At 42.7% G+C, this 17339-nt stretch overlaps 1 protein-coding gene and 1 pseudogene across 1 annotated transcript; both read right to left on the minus strand.

Annotated features, from left to right (window-relative positions):
- Positions 1-4622: 4622 nt before the first annotated feature.
- Positions 4623-7788, minus strand: LOC119320385 (annotated as a pseudogene).
- Positions 7789-9103: 1315 nt separating this feature from the next.
- Positions 9104-14208, minus strand: LOC119325925 (serine/threonine-protein kinase STY46-like). The gene is made up of 16 exons (XM_037599649.1): positions 13617-14208; positions 13394-13508; positions 13143-13228; positions 12932-13054; positions 12587-12641; positions 12039-12149; positions 11875-11925; positions 11397-11575; positions 11210-11317; positions 10995-11068; positions 10727-10902; positions 10205-10300; positions 10043-10123; positions 9872-9925; positions 9608-9742; positions 9104-9413 (listed from the first exon to the last, which is right to left on the minus strand). The coding sequence occupies exons 1-16, from the start codon at positions 13835-13837 to the stop codon at positions 9342-9344; spliced, it is 1737 nt and encodes a 578-aa protein (XP_037455546.1). The 5' UTR covers positions 13838-14208; the 3' UTR covers positions 9104-9341.
- Between the last annotated feature and the right edge of the window lie 3131 nt (positions 14209-17339).

Genomic DNA, 17339 nt, shown 5'->3' on the forward strand with positions numbered 1-17339 from the left:
AGTTCAATGAAGACCAAATGCTTGTGATAGTTTAAAAATAACATATTTAAATTGTGCATCTGAACGCAGAAAAAATACATTGATCAGTACCGCCTTTCAGCCAAAACGCGCTACTGCTAGATAGAAGTACATATAAAAAATACATTGATCATCAACGATCTTTTTGTATAGAATCTAAATCGTCAATAGGAATCTACCACCGATTTAAGAACCGACGAAGACTCCTATTCCAGCCACAGATTCTACACATAAAGTTCAATGAAGACCAAATGTTTGGGATAGTTTGAGAAGTAACATACTTAAGGTGGTCAAATTCTTGTTAGGGGAGCGAGGTGGGACTAAAAATAGCGCCTGCCACAACCTATTTAGTACCGGTTCATGCCACGAACCGGTACTAAAGGTGCTGGCTGGGCACCAGCATCTTTACTACCGGTTCGTGTCACGAACCGGTACTAAAGATTCCCAAAGAACCGGTACTAAAGGTCACCTCCCGCCAAGTCATTTAAACCGGCACTAATGGGAGCATTAGTGCCGGCTCATATGCGAACCGGTACTAATGTTTCACATATTAGGTCCTTTTTCTACTAGTGCATGTCTTACATTATGGGACGGAGGGCACTGGCGGAGCTTCAGCAAGGCTACATGGGCCATGGCCCGCCTAGCTTTGCAGCACCTTCTCCTATTATAGCTGGCCCATGGGCTGAGGAAATGCCAATTTCATGCAATTTAGCCTACCCAGCCCGCCCAGAAATATGCTGCAAGCTCCGCCAGTGACGGAGGGAGTAGTAATGTACTCCCTCCATTCCACAATGCAGTGCCCCCGTGCTTTTAGAGATCCAAATTTGACCGTAAATTTGATCAACGAGACCGGCTGTGGCAGGAGCAAAAACTATCACTTTACCTAGATTTCAGTCAGCTGACTTTTAGTTTTGTGGTCAGTCAATTGTTTGACCATTGACTTTTGCTTTAAGATTTGTGCAGTTTTTTTTTTGCATGTTTTGCTGTTGTACTGGGCTGGGTTGTTTGGATTTGACCGACTTCTATTCTAGGTTAGTCAATTTCGTTCTTGAGCTGGATTTTTGCTGGTGTACTAGGCTAGGCTGTTTGGCCCCTGCTTTTTCTCATGGATTTGCTTTGTTTTTTGCACCTGTACGCTTTTATTTTTTCTATTTTTCAGTCGAGTTTTGTTTTTTCTTTACGTGTATTTCCGGATGTTGAGTGTGTGTAAATGTATACATGTACAAATTACATTTGAGTACAGAAATTTCAGTCTCATGGAGTGAATGCATGAAAATACTATACAATATTTGTTTAAGTTATACTAGACTCACAACACTCTTTACCTGCAACTGCTCCCGCTTATGGTAGTAGATAAACAGGTGGTGGACATGTATCTGCAGCCTCTGCTGCTGGTAGATTGACTGTTTTATATGGACTGAAAAAAATGGAGGGTAGTGCTTGAGAATGCTACTCTATTCCTGGAATTAGCCATCCCTGCTAAAGTTGCATTATTATATGTGTATTCACTCTAATTTGTAAAAAGTGCAATTTCACTGCAAAGTAGTGTGCAAGTTTTTTTAATTTTCTTTATTCTTAAGAGTAGTGCCAATGGCACTAATTTACTCTCTCTTAGAAAACTTTATTTGTTTTATTATGTTTAGTTTTTAATTCATTTCCTGTTTTTATGGACGATACCTTTGTGTGAAAATTCATTATTATATGTTTATTTTTACATAACTAAAAAAGTGCAATTTTTATGTGTAAATTGTGTGAGAATTGTTTCATTATAATTTTACTTTCTTTCTTCATAAAGGGTGGTACCATTGCCACTATACTTGATTTCTTCTTAGCAAATTTATTTTTATTTTTGTGGGTGTAAGTAAGTATACACGCAAATATGATACACCATGTGCGTAAATTATAGTAGAGAGCAAAAATTGCACTGTATATGCTTATTTTTTGCATATTACAAAATGCAATTTTAGGACATACTTGTGTGCAATTTATTTTTATTTTCTTAAAGGGTTTCATTATTTCATAGGAAACTTCATTATTTTGTTTTAGTTGTAGTTTTTTTATTTTCCTGCTTCTTAAAGGATTCCATTCTTCCCTAGAAAACTTCATTATTTAATTTTTGTTTTTGTATTTTATTTTCTTTCTTATTAAAGGGTTTCAATCTTCCCTAGAAAATTTCATTATTTTGTTTTTGATTTTTATTTTCTTTCTTCTTAAATGGTTTTATTCTTCCCTAGAAAAATTCATCATTTTGTTTTCATTTCAATTTTAGTTTTATTTCATTTTCGTTCTTTAAGGGTAATTCTAATATCGTTCCTCTATTATATGGTTATTCTTTTTGTATTATAAAAGCGCAATTTCTGTGTAAAATGTGTGCACTTTTTTTGTAAAACCCTTCTGTGCAAATTGTGTGTAAGTTTTGTCAATACTTGATTTATTTTTTATATTTTTCTTTCTTTTTAATGATAAGCCGATTCGACTATACTATTCCTTCTTAGGAAACTTCTTTTTTGCAAAACTTTCACCATTTTATACTTATTATTTCATATTATAAAAATGCAATTTATGTACAAATAGTATGCAAATTTTGCCACTATTTGATATATATTTCATTTTTCTTTATAGAACTTCGTTATTTTTATTTTGTTTCTGGTTTTATTTCATAATGTTTCTTCCTTTAGGAGATTGTAATGCTACTAATTGATTGCTTACTAGAAATTTTTTTTTGTGAAAAATCCACTACTATATGCTTATTCTTGCATACTATAAAAAGCACAACTTGTGTATAAATTGTGTGGAATTGTTTTTATTTTTTCTTTCTCATTTAAGGGCAATACTGACACTAATTCATTTCATCGTACAAATCTTCCTCTTTGCAAAAGTTGCATCTTTATATAGTTATTATTGCATATTTTAAAAAAGTATAAATTTTATGTATTTTTTGTGCAAATTGATCACTATTTGTTTCAGCTTTTTTTCTTTGTTCTTAAAGGGTAATAGCAATGCACTAGTTTATTCCTTCTTAGAAACATAAATTTTAATATTTGTATGTGTAAATATAAATGCAAGTACCGAATAATATGTGTGTAACTTATAGTAGAATGCAAAAATTGCACTATTATATGCTTATTGTTTGCACATTTCAAAAAGTGCAATTTTAGTGCAATGTAGTGTGCAAGTTTTGAAAGTTTTTCTTTTTAATTTCCATTCTTCTTAAAGGTTTTCATTTTTTTATTATTATAAGACTGCCTTATTTTGATTTTGATTTATTTTTTTCTTCTGACTGGGTAATATCAACGCCACAAATTCCTTCTTCCATAGAAAACTTTATTTTTTGTTTTTGTTTTAGTTTCCATCTTATTTATTTTGTAAGTGTAATACCCCAGTCACTAATCCATTACTTTTTAAAAAACATTTTTTTTTGCAGAAATCTAACTATTATATGCTTATTTTTGCATAGTAATAATATATACTTTTTATATATGCAGATGTATGTGTGTGTATATATGTATTGTATGCATGTATAAAAATAAATATACATATGTGAGATTGAACCTATAGCCACTAGCCGTTGTATTTTTTCCGAGGGGGAAAGCTATGCAAACACTATATTGGAGCAGTCTATATTCAACGTACAACAAAGACTGGCTTGGCTGAACCGGAGCAGCCCATCCACCTGTTCGGACGCTGCATGGGCTTGTGTTGCTGCATGCGCCGATGCGTTGGGTTGCTTCAAATCGACTGACTAATTTTGTGGTCAGTCAACTGACCGAAGATAAAAATAACAGACGATTTGTACCTAGTAATTCTCAAAAATTATATCACTGAATTCATATCAAACATACAAATTCAGTGGTATAATTTTTGCTCCTCGGTCTCCTTGGTTAAATTTACAGTCAAATTTGAATCTCGGAAAATGCGGGCGCACTACATTATGAAATGGAGGGAGTGTAACATACTTCTTCACGAAAAAACATTTAAATCTGGACCTTTAACATTGGAGTAATGTTTCCTTTGTCTTCTGTTCTGCTACAAAGTTCATCGACCCACCTTGGTCACTGTTGAGGCGGCCAGAAGCAATGAGAGGTGCAAAAGGTAACCACAGCAGGAGGCATGCGAGAGGTCGCCGGAGCCGGAGACGAAGAAGGGTAGCAACCGTGTGTTAATGACGACTAATTCACTCGGTGAAAAGCAGATGGGGGTAGATTTTAGCATTGGGGTGATGCTCTTTTTGTGATAAAGAAGCAAATTAATACCAAGAAGATATCAGTTATGCGGGACTCTCTATAACAACACGATATCAAGAGCTATTCACAAAACATCGAGGATTCACACAACAAAATTATTAGAAATAGACAATGAAAGAGAAACAATGACACACACCAAGCAGGCACATCGACCAAACCATGACAACACTAGGACTACAACTCTGCCAGAGCAACATCTCCAAGAAGGGAATGACGTGCCCACGCCGTTGTTGCCAAATCCAATCACCAAAGGTCGGATCATAGGTTTTCTCTGAATCAGGATCACCATTTATCTTCTCGCAGATGGTACAATAGAGCTACCCCACAAAAAGTACAATAGAACTAGAGTTTGTGCATCATCTAACTTGCGGGAGACTGGGTTATGCTACTGATCATGCTCAGCGCAATACAAGGCTGGTCAGCAGGCACCTACAACATCAGATATGCACCCATATTAACTTCAGTTCAAGAGCATCATATAAGTCACCAAGGAGGGATGCATATATGTACAAGAGCTTACAAAGTGTCCAGCTCGAAGGATCCAGTAGAAATGAAGGTTCTTGTAGGATCTAACGAAGGCTTGGGTGACCTTGGAGGACCCACAGTACAGTGGCTGCCTTGGCAGGCTCGTGAAGTTCTTTAGCCCGTCCCATCTGAAAGTGCAAAAGCATGTTTAGAGGGCTGACACATATCTGAACCGCGAGGAGAAGCATGATAGAGAATTGAGGGCCTCACTTGAGCTTCTGCACCCATGCTTCCGCGCCGATTGTCGAGCAGATCACATCGAGCTTCACAAGAAAAAATTCATTGCACTTATAGTACTATAAATAGAGACTTGCATAAATCATTTTCCCATTCGTGAAATGATATTCAGCTGGAAATATCTGGGTGTAGAATGTGGACCGTGGGAGTGGTTTTCTCTAAAACAAAATATGAAAGTTCATGTCAACTTTTTATTCGGAAAAAAGTTCATCTCAAATTCAAGAGCCGTTTCTTACTCAAAATGCTTCCATTTGCTAATCTGGTACCTTCATCAAATTGGCAGTACATCGACGAGTCGTAGCAATCAACCATATGCTTCACACAGAAGATGAAATCCGGTCGTTCTTAGTGTCTTGGTTACAATTTGGTCAGTTTCAATTTGCAAATTGCATGGTGACACCATTTCTATTTCTAAATTGAAAGTAATATTTCAAGAAAATTTCATGATCATTGGATTTGTAATCTGACTAAATGTTCTTTCATTACTCCCAATCCCATGAATAAACTTCATGGACAATCAACAAGTATATATGTACTAACATTACCCGCCTATAATATTTCACAAGCAAAAAAGAACAATGAGGTTTTTGTGGGTACTATTTGCAAGAGACAGTAAGATAAAATGAAGAGCAACAATCACCTGGCCATTGTACACCGTCACATTCACACCGTAAGACAACAACTCATCAACCTGTGGAAATTGCAAAGAGTTAATCAATTAGTGAAACATCGCCCTTTTCATCGCAGTTTAACAAAAAAAAAGTAAAATGAACAAATATTTGTCGGTCAACCTGGAGCCAGGCTCACTGACCTCGTCGATCCTAGGCTTCATGATGTCGTTGACCAGCGCATAGTAGACCAGCTCCGATATCCCTTGCCACCTGAGGTTACTGGGGATGATTTTGAGCTTTTCCTTGATGACCCCGTTCATGATGCCACTGATGGTGTTGGGACCTGATGCAGCCTCCTTGCGGCGGAGGTATGTCGAATACTTCACTGTCTGGGCATTGCTCGCCGCCGACCACGAAGAGGAGGTCGCCTTCACCGGGTCCATGCCCGTGTCAAGCAAGAAATTGTAGGTGTCCTGCAAAGAGGGAAAACAAAACTCCCTAAGGTCTTCAAAGAAGTTGAAACCTACATAAAGCTAGTTGAAAGCTATATTAAGTTAGTTGAAAGCTAGTTCACACTTACAACACCAGCGCTCTTGGAGTCGATAAACCCCAGCAACTCCGTCCACGACTTCCACGCGGCGGCGAACTGTCCTGCAGCGATCTGCTCCTTCACGGTCCCCGCCTTCCTAACGAGAGTTCGCGCGCGCATGCGTGCATGTGATCGGTGAGTCGGAATATATGTTTCCTTTTTACGCCATGATAAGCAAGAAGGTAGTAAGGGAGGCATGGTAGCTCGAATGTTTACTTACCCTTTGGTGGCGTCGCCGGCGTTGTCGTCCAGCCTCGACACGTCCAGCAGCAGCGGCGCGTAGGAGAGCTGCATGCACCATCCAAATTAAAGAGCGCTCTTGTTAATTTCAAGTTTTCAACCACGCATCATCATTTATGTTGCGCGACGAATTCAAAAACAGTCTTGCTAGAACTCATCTAGATGAGATATAAGTTGGTCTCATTCACCTTTTATAGCCATTGGATGTGATGCTATAAGATGCGTGTGTGCTGACGTGGGTTGTATTTGTTCTTGTTTTCAAAATGAATGAGACCAAATTATATCTCATCTAAATGAGTTCTAGGTACTCCCATTCTTTTTGAATTCAAAGAGACCATGTTTTGCTCACCGCGAAATCCTCCGGGGAGATGAAGCTGTCGCCGAGCGCGACGCCAGCGAGCGTGAGGTTGAGCTCGCCGGCGCGGATGGCCCGGACGGCGGAGACGCCGAGCGTGACGGCGTACTTGCCGCCGTAGGACTCGGCGACGAGGAACAGCGGGCTCCCCTCCCGCAGGGCGGGCACCTCCGTGGCGAGCGCCTTGAGGAGCGCCGTGGCGTCCGCGGCCGCCTCCCAGTCGCTCGTCACCAGCGCGCTGCCGTTCTCCGCGTAGCTGTACCCGACGCCCACGGGGTTGTCCTGCCATTGCCATTGCCATGCCATGCATCGAGCCAGCCATCAACGCAGGGAACACGTTACGACTCGACCGGTCAGGTCAGGAAGAGTAAATATGGAGGAGGAGGAGTTTCGAGCTGTGGCTGACCACGAAGATGAGGTCGGCCTTCTGCAGCCAGGTGGAGTTGCGGGGGTTGAGGTCCACGTCCAGCGGCCCGACCTCCAGGAAGTTGCCGATCCCGACGCCGGACGCCCCCTGCTCGACGGACAGACAAACATCGATGGAAACGACGGTGAGCTTTCGCCGGTGCGACGGGCAGCCATGGCTCCGGCATAGGTACGTAAGTAAGAAGAGAAGAGAGATGATGGCGTACCGGGCCGCCCTGCAGCCAGAGGACGGTCGGCCATGGTTTTGAGGGCGTGGACACCCTCTGGGGGCTCTTGTAGTACCACCAGAACAGGTGAGCCTCTGCAACACACGCCAAAAACCAAAGGAGCTTCAGACTCTCCCGCCAACGAACGGTGTGTATAGGAAGGCAAGGGAGCACGTGGATTACTTGGCCGGACTTCGACGTAGCCCCAGAGCTCGCTGCCGTCGGGGGCGCCGTCGGTGACGACTGAAGCGGCGGAGCCCCCGGCGCGGAGCAGAGAGAGGCAGCAGAGGATGGGCAGCAGGGAGGACAGAGCGACGGGGCGGCAGTACTTGTCCATCCTCCAAGTGGCGCGTTATGCAGGGACTGTGGTGGTGTGGTGCGGCCAGTAACGAGCGTTACGCGCCTAAAATAGGTGCCGCCATTGACACGGGCTGCGCATAAACAAATGCTTCATCGGGAATTCTAATGCGGCGGCTAGCCAGCAGCATCAGTCGTAACGCCGTCCCGGTCGACCACAATTACGCCGGCAATTTCATCCCGCTCTCCAGGGCGGCTTGGTCAGAGCTGGCTACCAGGACTGTGATCCCATGCATCTCTCGCCGGCGGCACGCCCCGGTACAATGATGCACATAGCCAACGGCATTCTTCATCAGTCCAAAGACTGTGGATTAACTACCGTGCGTGCACGGTCCAGCCATTGATTGCCACGCCGTGATTCGTGCTAGACAGTGCAACTCGTCCATGTTTTTTTTCATATGATTCAAAGATTGTATCGATTTTATCTTTTGAACACGAAGTCGGATTTATCACCTGGTCGCGCATCTGCATCTCTCGTGATGAAGCCTTCCAAACAAAACCAATCTTGAATATATTTCGACAAAATTTCAAATTCAGATTCTAAAGCATGATGAAACCGGTAAAAGAAATCCATGATTTTTTTTAGAAATTTAGGGAAAAAGTCAAAAAAAATCTTCTAAACATTTTTCGAACAAACTTGACCTACTGGCGTACTCGTATAGAGCTTTCAACAAAGAACTCCCGTGAAAAATCTTAGCAATTTTTTTTTCCAAGACAATATAGAGTGAATAGTAAGTCTAAATATAGTGCTGATTTTGCTTTCTCACCAACAATACAAATAAAGGTTTTCTTCGCAAATTTTTTTTACACGTGTGTAACACTTAAGCAAGTTTGTTGTAAAAAACTCATGATTTTTCTACTATTTTTGCAATATGTTTCACAAAGTTTTATCATGTAACAGATTTCAATTTTTAAAACTGTCCAAATGTATTCAGGGGTGGTCTTGACACAAACATATTATAAACTAGACTTTTGATTCAATGGATAAATAAGATTCAAACTTCAAAATCAAATGAAGAAGGCATGAAAATCAAATGAAGAAGGCAGGAGTGAGTGGAGTACTAATGTACTATACTAAGAAGTAAAGGAGGAGAGAGATTGACTCAGGCGACCTCCCGTGCATGGTAAAATCTTTTTTTTACCCTTGCAGAGTACTCAATCCGATCCTAAATATGGTTAATTCAACCTTAGTTTAAAGCTATGACACTTATCATGGATCAGAGGGAGCACCCGATCTCTTTTTTGTATTATCTCCCTGGTCAACGTGCCGTTGAAACGCATAATTCATCATGGGATCTTAACTTACCTGCGCAATCAATCTTCTGTGTTCTTAACGTTCATTCAACAACAACACTAGAATAAGAAAAACAATTGATACATGACAAGAGAAATAAAGAGGAAGCGAAATGGGCCAAAACAGCTAAGTGAGAGAATTATTATCAGTGTACGCTACAGTGGCTCGGGCATCGATCAACAATTTCGGAATCAATCATCTATACTTGCGCATCAACACGGGTGATGCTGCTGCTACCTTCAGTGGCTTCTCTTCAGCGCCGAAAGGAAGCCAGACTTCGTTTTCTGCCGGCCGTCGCCGTCGGCTCCCACCTGTCATGTTACTTCCAAGTCAGATATGAACCGCCAAAACATCTTATGTTTAGGAACAATAGTACTTGGCAGGAAGTAGGCGGCGAATTCCGACAGAAAAACTGCATTTTGGTGCAGTTAACTGGAAAATCTTGAGAAATTCGCTGAAACATGCGACGTATTACGATGGACAAATGACCGGAGGCGAGGCTGACCTCTTTGGAGAGTCTCTGAAGGATCTCCAAGATCTGGGAGAAGTCAGGCCTCTCGGCTGAATCTCTATGCCAACACTTCTGAAGCAGCTCTGCTAGCTTGGGATTGGTATCCTTCGGAATCGTCGGCCTGATGCCCTGCACAAAATGCGCGTTGAGAGGAGGGTTAGCATCTCCAGAAAATGCTACTGTATCTCATAGCAATGGGTTCCATCAACTTTTCGACAAGAAAAATAGGGCGTTCCAACAAGTATCTGCAAGGCTTACCTTCTGAACAACACCTATTGCTGCTTGCAGTGGGGTTAGATAATCATAAGGGATCTGGACAAATAGAGCAGTTATCAATTTTAACTCTAGAAGTAGACATATACAGATGTAGTACTACTTAAAAAGAAAGTGAAAAAAATGTTAGTCAACAACAACAACAATTGCAGTTACCTTGCCGGTTAGAAGCTCCCATAGAACAATACCAAAGCTAAAAACATCTGCCTTGTGATCATACGGCTTATGCTCTATGACCTGAAGTTACATAGTACACACATGTTAGAATATACAAAAAAGTTTATGTTTTCTTATGACATGTATAAACATGACACACACCTCAGGGGCCATCCAACGGTATGTTCCAGTCTCCGCAGTCATCACTCCGGAAGTATCTTTCACGCGTGCGACGCCGAAATCCGCAACCTTTACCACCTGAAAAGGAGGCTCTTTTTAATTATAGAGTTTTAGCTATAAGTGAAAATATCAGTAGGAACAGTGAGAAGATTTATAACATGATTTATAAAATGTACTCCCTCCGTTTTTATTTACTCTGCATATTAGAGTTGACTGAAGTTAAACTTAGTAAATTTTGACCAAGTTTATAGAAAACAATATAGACATTTATCATAATAAATCTATACGATGTAAAAGTACATTCAACAATAAATCTAATGTTGTTGGTTTGTTATTGTATATTTTAATATTTTTGTTAATAAACTTGGTCGAAGTTTGTAAAGCTTGACTTTGACCAAAGCTAATATGCGAACTAAATAAAAATGGAGGGAGTATAATGCAAGTGAAAGTATCAGTAGGAAAACTATCTGATAAAATGCATAGCATGATTTATAACACACCGACCTTGTTTTCATCCATGAGAAGATTTGCAGTCTTGAGATCTCGGTGAATTATGTTGTTCTGATGCAGGTAGCTCATTCCTTTAGAGATGTCTGTTGCCACTCTTAGTATTTCTGGGAGCTTGAAGGAACTACCCTTTTTATGGAGGTAATCGTATACACTCCCTCCTGACATGAAGTCTAAAATATACCAAAAAGGGGGAAAGGTGTCAAAAACAATTAGCATTATCTGCATGATAACAACTAAAAACATTAACCCCATGGTAATCTACCTGTTATAATATATAAGTTGGGCTGTCTTGTACAGGCACCGATAAACTGCACAACATTCCTGTGACGAACCTTTCTGCGAGCATGGATTAAGCAGTAAGTCTATAACTCTATATGGGCATAGGTATGATTGCAAGTAACTCAGTCAGTTATTTGAATACGGGCAAAACAAATGGCAGATCGAGCCTATATATGGAGAATAAAATTTTAAGCTAACCTCATAATGTACACTTCCTGCGCAAAATCTCGGTACATATCTGCACTGATGCGCTCAGGTCTCACTACTTTAATGGCCACATCCTGGATGCAGTATGATCCACGGTATCTAAGAAACCAAAGAATAAGATGGCATTCTGCAGGTTTTTCAAGTTTCAACTGTTTTCACTTCGCAAACAGGAACTTACAGGTCACCATTTGATCCAGATGCAATCTTGTTCCCAAACTTGAGCAGCTTCAGGTCTATTTCCCAAACATCTGCTCCATCCGATGGTATTTGAACACTGGTAGATGTGGGCCTACTCTCTCCACCTTGCAGGCCTTCCAATGAAGGTGATGATGCGCTTGATACTGTACAAGCTTGTGCCTGTACACAACCCAATTTAGTACTCTCTCCGTACCAAAATATAAGACGTTTTTGCAGTTCAAATTATATTCTTGTAGAGAGGTAGTATTACATAACATATGCTTGTCATCTGAGAAAACCACAATGCATGTCTGCGCAAACTTTTCTCTTTTGCATCATCAAACGAGAACTCTAAGGAGATTGTATTTCTCTATTATTCAGGTAAAGTTAGCAAATTTACTGAAACCAAACAGGAGAGTGCTTATTATTCAGTTAGAGGTATTAAACTTCACACAAGAAGGCCAGACAGAAGCATATACCTCAACACTGCGAAATTTCTCCATTATCTTTTCTTGCAGCTGTTTAGTACCCTATGAGTGGCAGTAAAAGAGAATATATCAACACAAAAATTACTGAAATAGTAGTAAGGAAAAGGGCAGGCTGCCGGGCTCTAATGTGCTGGAATCAGTTAGCTATCGCATACCACAAGACGCCAACCAGTGACAACGAATACATCGAGTGAGTAGCCATCGATTGTTGAAAATGCGTGTGCTTCTTGGATGTCAAGACCGAGCTCACCAAGCAAACAAGTCAGCTGTAATAAATGTATAAGTGTCAGTATAAGAATCCAACTAGATGCTGAATAGAGGACCTGGTCTGAAAGTATTTTACAGTAAGTTCAAGTGATTTCAGTACAATGACATTAATTTTGATGCGTGTTAGAGAAAAGGTGATTTCAGTAAAAGCCTGTAGATCTCTGATGTCAATGTATCTTGATAGTTTGTTTCTTATATTTTATTTTATTTAAGTTCTTCTTCTATTCATTTATTTTTGCTTGTCATTTCTTACTGACTACTCTGAATATACTGAATTTCTTTTTCATTTACTGTAAACTTGCCAGCTTTTGCATATACTGAATTTCATTTGCTGTGCTAAGAGCAGGTCGACTGACTCTGTAAATAAAATTGCAATGCCATGGCAGCAGAGGCATATTTAGATGGGGATTATGCCTTGCCTGGTACGTTTGTTTACCTGACTAAGTAGCTTTGGCTTATCAGTTGATGCAAATGCTATCTCATGCATTGGCCTGCAATGTTCAGAACATATAGAGAAGTAATCAACTACACAGAAAAAAATTAAGGCACCAATTTATCCCTCTCGCAATATCACTCGAAGAAAGTAACGAGCTGATCATGCCTAAAAGAAAATATCTTAAATAATTGAGCAGATTTGCAACAACAAAAACAAACTTGCAAGAACTTTATTAAGGCTAAACTCTTTAAAAATATAAGCATATTACTACACCTTCATATTACTGTACGAAATATCATAATCAAAAAGCAAGAAAGGACTTGAACTGCGAAAGAAATTATGTACCTGGAAACAAGGTGAACACTATTATCGTCGTCGTTATTTGTGCTACCGACATCCGATTCGTTTGCGTCCAGTGCTAGCGCCTCTAGATTGGATGACGAACCGAACGCAGGAGGAGGATGAACCCTTAAGAATTTTTGTGCAAACCACGCCACGATTAGCATACATGAGCAAATAAACAGGCGTCTGGCAGATATTCAGAGATTATACGTACATTTGGTTAGGCAAGTGAGTGGAAGCAACCATCTCCATCTCATGATCACAGGAATCATCCATGTCACCATCAATAATCCTAGATACCTGAAGATCAAGCACGAAACAGAGCACCTGCCTGTTAGGAAAATCATGGACAGAAACATGCAGAACACAATGTATGAAAACTGAATTTGTCAGATGAATCATGACATAACCCACAGAAATACAGTGTTTAACTTTACAAGATTCTGCTCTGTGGGGAAGCGTTACCTGGACGACGCGCAACGACAGGGCGGGCCGGCGCTCGGGGTCGCGCGCCTCCTCGAGCAGCCGCTGGTGCGTGACCACGTCCTCCGCCCTCTCGGCGTTCACATCCAGCGCGTACCTGCACAGACAGACGTCGCACGCACGACGGACAGCATCAGCACAGCGTGCAAGAAACCAGGAATCGGTACTGCCGATCGGGCGGTGGGGGGCGGACGAGAGGGCTCACCGGGCGGGGAGGCGGTGGAAGTGCGCCCAGAGCGCGTCCTGGAAGGCCGGCGAGATCTCGGCACCGCCGGGGACGGCGCGGAGGCGGGCGAGCACCTCGTTGTACACCTCGAGGCGCCGGCCCTGCTTGTCCGTCCGCCGTCCCCCCGCCCCGACCTCCGTCTGTGGCCGCGGCGCGGACGAGTCGGCGGCCGGCGGCGGCGAGGGCTCCTCCACGGCCATCGGCTACCGATCCAAGTCCAACCAACCAGGAGCGTCTGCAGGCGGGCGCGCGAGATAGGAATAGGATGTCCGTGCTCCTACCGCGGCTGCGCTGCTTGCATGGGAGGCGGTGGCGGCCCCGCACGTGAAGAGGCGGCGAGAGAAAAAAGGCGAGCGCTTTATTATAGCGGTCGATCGACACACGGGCGGCCAACTGGAGCCGACGGGCGGATCAGAGATCAGAGAAGAAGAAGACAGCAGAGATGACGGCGTATGTTTGTGCCTCTTTTGGGGTCGGATCGGGCTGGGATTGAATCGATTTGATTTGCGTCCGGAGGAGGAAAGAGGTTGTGAGGTCTGATTCGTGTTGGGGAAGAAAAGTGGAGTAGATCGTGGGCTTGATGTGCGCCGCGCCCCCTGATTTATGTCGTCTTTACTGCACGGATTGATTTGATTAAGGATTAAATTACATGGGGCCAGATTGGGAGGCCCGTGACCAGATTGGTAAAATAATGAGGAGGCCAAGTCAGATGTGATGCGGCGAGTGGAGGACGCGCACTGACAGCCCGTCGTTTCCTTCGTCCCGCGGAAACTAAACTAAAACTAGAAGTAGATAGTACTGCTGCCCTTCTGTCAATAGATCTCAGAAATTCTAGTTTCTTAATGGTAAACATTTGGGCGCGGTGTGCCGGCCGAACTTTCGGTCGGTTCGCACGCCACGCTGGCAAACGTGCCCGCACAGTGGCCCCCGCGCATCCCCGCCTCCTTCCCTATGCGCCTCCATTCCCTACCTCCAGTCTACGTACGCGCATCCTTTCCCTCTCTCGGGTTGCGACTGGGCCACCACGAACTCCATCGCCGGCGGCCACACGCTCCCTCGCCGGCCACCATGGTTGCCCTGCTGCCATGGCCAGATCCATCCCCTACCTACAACTTTCAAGCGCGCGGATCCCCCCCTTCTCCCGGGCAGCGACTGGGCCACCACAAGCTCCATTGCTGGCGGCCAGACGCTCCCTCGCCACCCGCCATGGTTGCCTGCCCGCCCTGCCCGATCCACCCGCGTATAGAAGTGTTGCAACCATCACCTAGAAAAGCTTCAACAATCATTGAAAAAAGCTTCAACCATAGACATAGAAAGCTTCAATGGCATTGCACAACAAGGGGAAGCTGCAAGCGTAGTTGAATTTTGCTACTACCGGCGAAGCTTTTTGCTACATCCATCAGGCGGAGCTCAGACCTCGCGACGACGACAAACGATGTTTTGCTGCAATCGTAGCAGGATTTTGCTACTACATTGTTTTTTTTTGCTACATCCATGTAAGGCGGAGCTGCGACCTCGTGAAGGCGGCGGCGGCGTTTTTGCTGCATCCGTAGTTTGATTTTGCTACTACAGCTGAAGTTTTTTGCTACATCCATTTAAATGGCGTTGATTGACTGGCGGCCGTCGTCGACGTAATTTGCTGCAGCAAGCATCAATGGCGAGGGGCGACGGCGGAGCTACGACCGTCGTCGACGTAATTTGCTGCAGCGAGCATCAATGGCGAGGGGCGGCGGCGGAGCTACGACCGTCGTCGTCAAGAGCTTCAACAGCAGGTGGAGTTGTTGCATGGGTCAAGACGACAACGAGGCCGGGAGGGTGGGGGCTGGTGACAAGAACGGCCGGCGAGGAAGACTAGCGAGGGTCGGGACTGACGACGGGGACGACCACCGAAGGGGACAGGAGGCGCAGCGATGCGCTCCCCGAGCGGGACATGCGGATCCAGCCCGACTGCCCGAGGAAGAAGAAGCTAGGGGCGATCTGTTTTTTTTTTCTGAATCCAACGGCCGCGTGGCTGACATCCAACGGCATGCGCTCGACCAGCCGGAACTTTCGGCCGGCGCACCAGCGCCTATAAGCGCCCTTTCTTAATATCTTGATCGATTATGCTCACAGTGAACTAACAATTTAATGGATTTTGACACCGGTACTCGCACTTTTCTGAATTATTGTCGGGACTTTTGGCGATTTATGTTGTTCTGTCGACTATGAACATATCTGTGGCGGCTTTGTCAAGCTCAAGATGATGTGCCGGTTCAACCTCTGGGAAGTGCTCGTAGGGGATAGGACGTGCATGCATGTGCTCATAGGGAAGAGTATATGTGTGTTTTTACAAGCGTCTGTGGCTATATTGTGTTAAAAAAATCTTCGTTAGTTTCTTATTTTAAATCCTTTTTAAAAAATATATCTGGATCAAGCAGTAGTGTTTTTTTTTGCCCTAGAGCAAAGACTCAAATTATATAACCAGCATTACAAAAAAGCCCCTGAGAAAAATATAGTGTGGACGGCGTCTGAAGATGTCGATGTTGGAGATATGAGAGCGGCACATCATCTTGGCGTGGTGGACAAACTTAGTTTATATATATAAAAACAAAACAAAGCTAGGCAATGGTGTATTTTTATATTTGGACTAGATAAAAACACTTTACATAAAACCCTGGGGTGGTCATAAAGATAAAATCTTGTATATATATGCATGTAGTCTTTCTATTCCAAATTAATTGATGTTCTAACTTTTCCCTAAGTCAAACTTCTTTAGGTTTGACCATGTCTATATGCAATGTGTTGATATCTACAACATCAAGTATAACATTATTCATGTCATGTTTTTTTTAAACCATTGCCCTATATTAGAAGCCCCTGAAAATTTATTTCAATATAATGAGACAAAACTTCGATAAATCCTAAAAGGGTGGAACCTCCAAAATATGTTCTACATTGAGAATGCAGCGATTTGGTGCCCAATCTCATCTGCACCTGGTCAGAAAACAATTCACAAAAAATTCAAACAAATTAAAAAAAAACTTTTTTTTGCATGGTAGATAATTTTATTGCACGAAGTCCGCTTCAATTTTTAGATCATTTGGACATCTTAGTAGCTCTCAGCAAAAAAAAAAAATCGGGTCAGAACAATTTATGAACAGTAAACCTTTTTACAGACGCCAAATTTGCCTTTTTTGCCGAGAGCTACTCAAATCTCCAAAGATCTGAAAATTGGAGCGCGCCTCACGTATCAAATTATCTACCATGCAAACAAAATAAGAATTTTCTAAATTTTGCTAGTATTTGCTTTGATTTTATTTTCTTCAACACGGGTGCAGAGAAGGCTGGGCTCAGAAATGGATATTCGCTAAATGTGTGAATTCCTAAAATTGCGCTCCTATGTGCATATAAAATTGCGGACAAATGGAATCGCATGGCTCAGTTGACCTTTTTATATATATATAAAAGAGGGGCCTCCCCCTCCGATTTCATTTACTTGAAGCCATGGTTCTTATAGGATGTAGAAAATAAAAAACGGAGTTCATACGAGAAGTCTAAACAAACAACCCAGGCTACAACTGAGCGAAAGTACATAGAACTACGTGGGAAATATCACAACACCGAGAACACAAAAACCTAAGATCGTAGCAGAGGAGTAATTTCCTCTAGGGGGGAGGGCAGCTCCTGGCCCATAGATGAAGTCTGAGGATAAAGCCACATGTC

Source organism: Triticum dicoccoides, chromosome 6B (assembly GCF_002162155.2).
Source record: "Triticum dicoccoides isolate Atlit2015 ecotype Zavitan chromosome 6B, WEW_v2.0, whole genome shotgun sequence".
NCBI classification, from domain to species: domain Eukaryota; kingdom Viridiplantae; phylum Streptophyta; class Magnoliopsida; order Poales; family Poaceae; genus Triticum; species Triticum dicoccoides.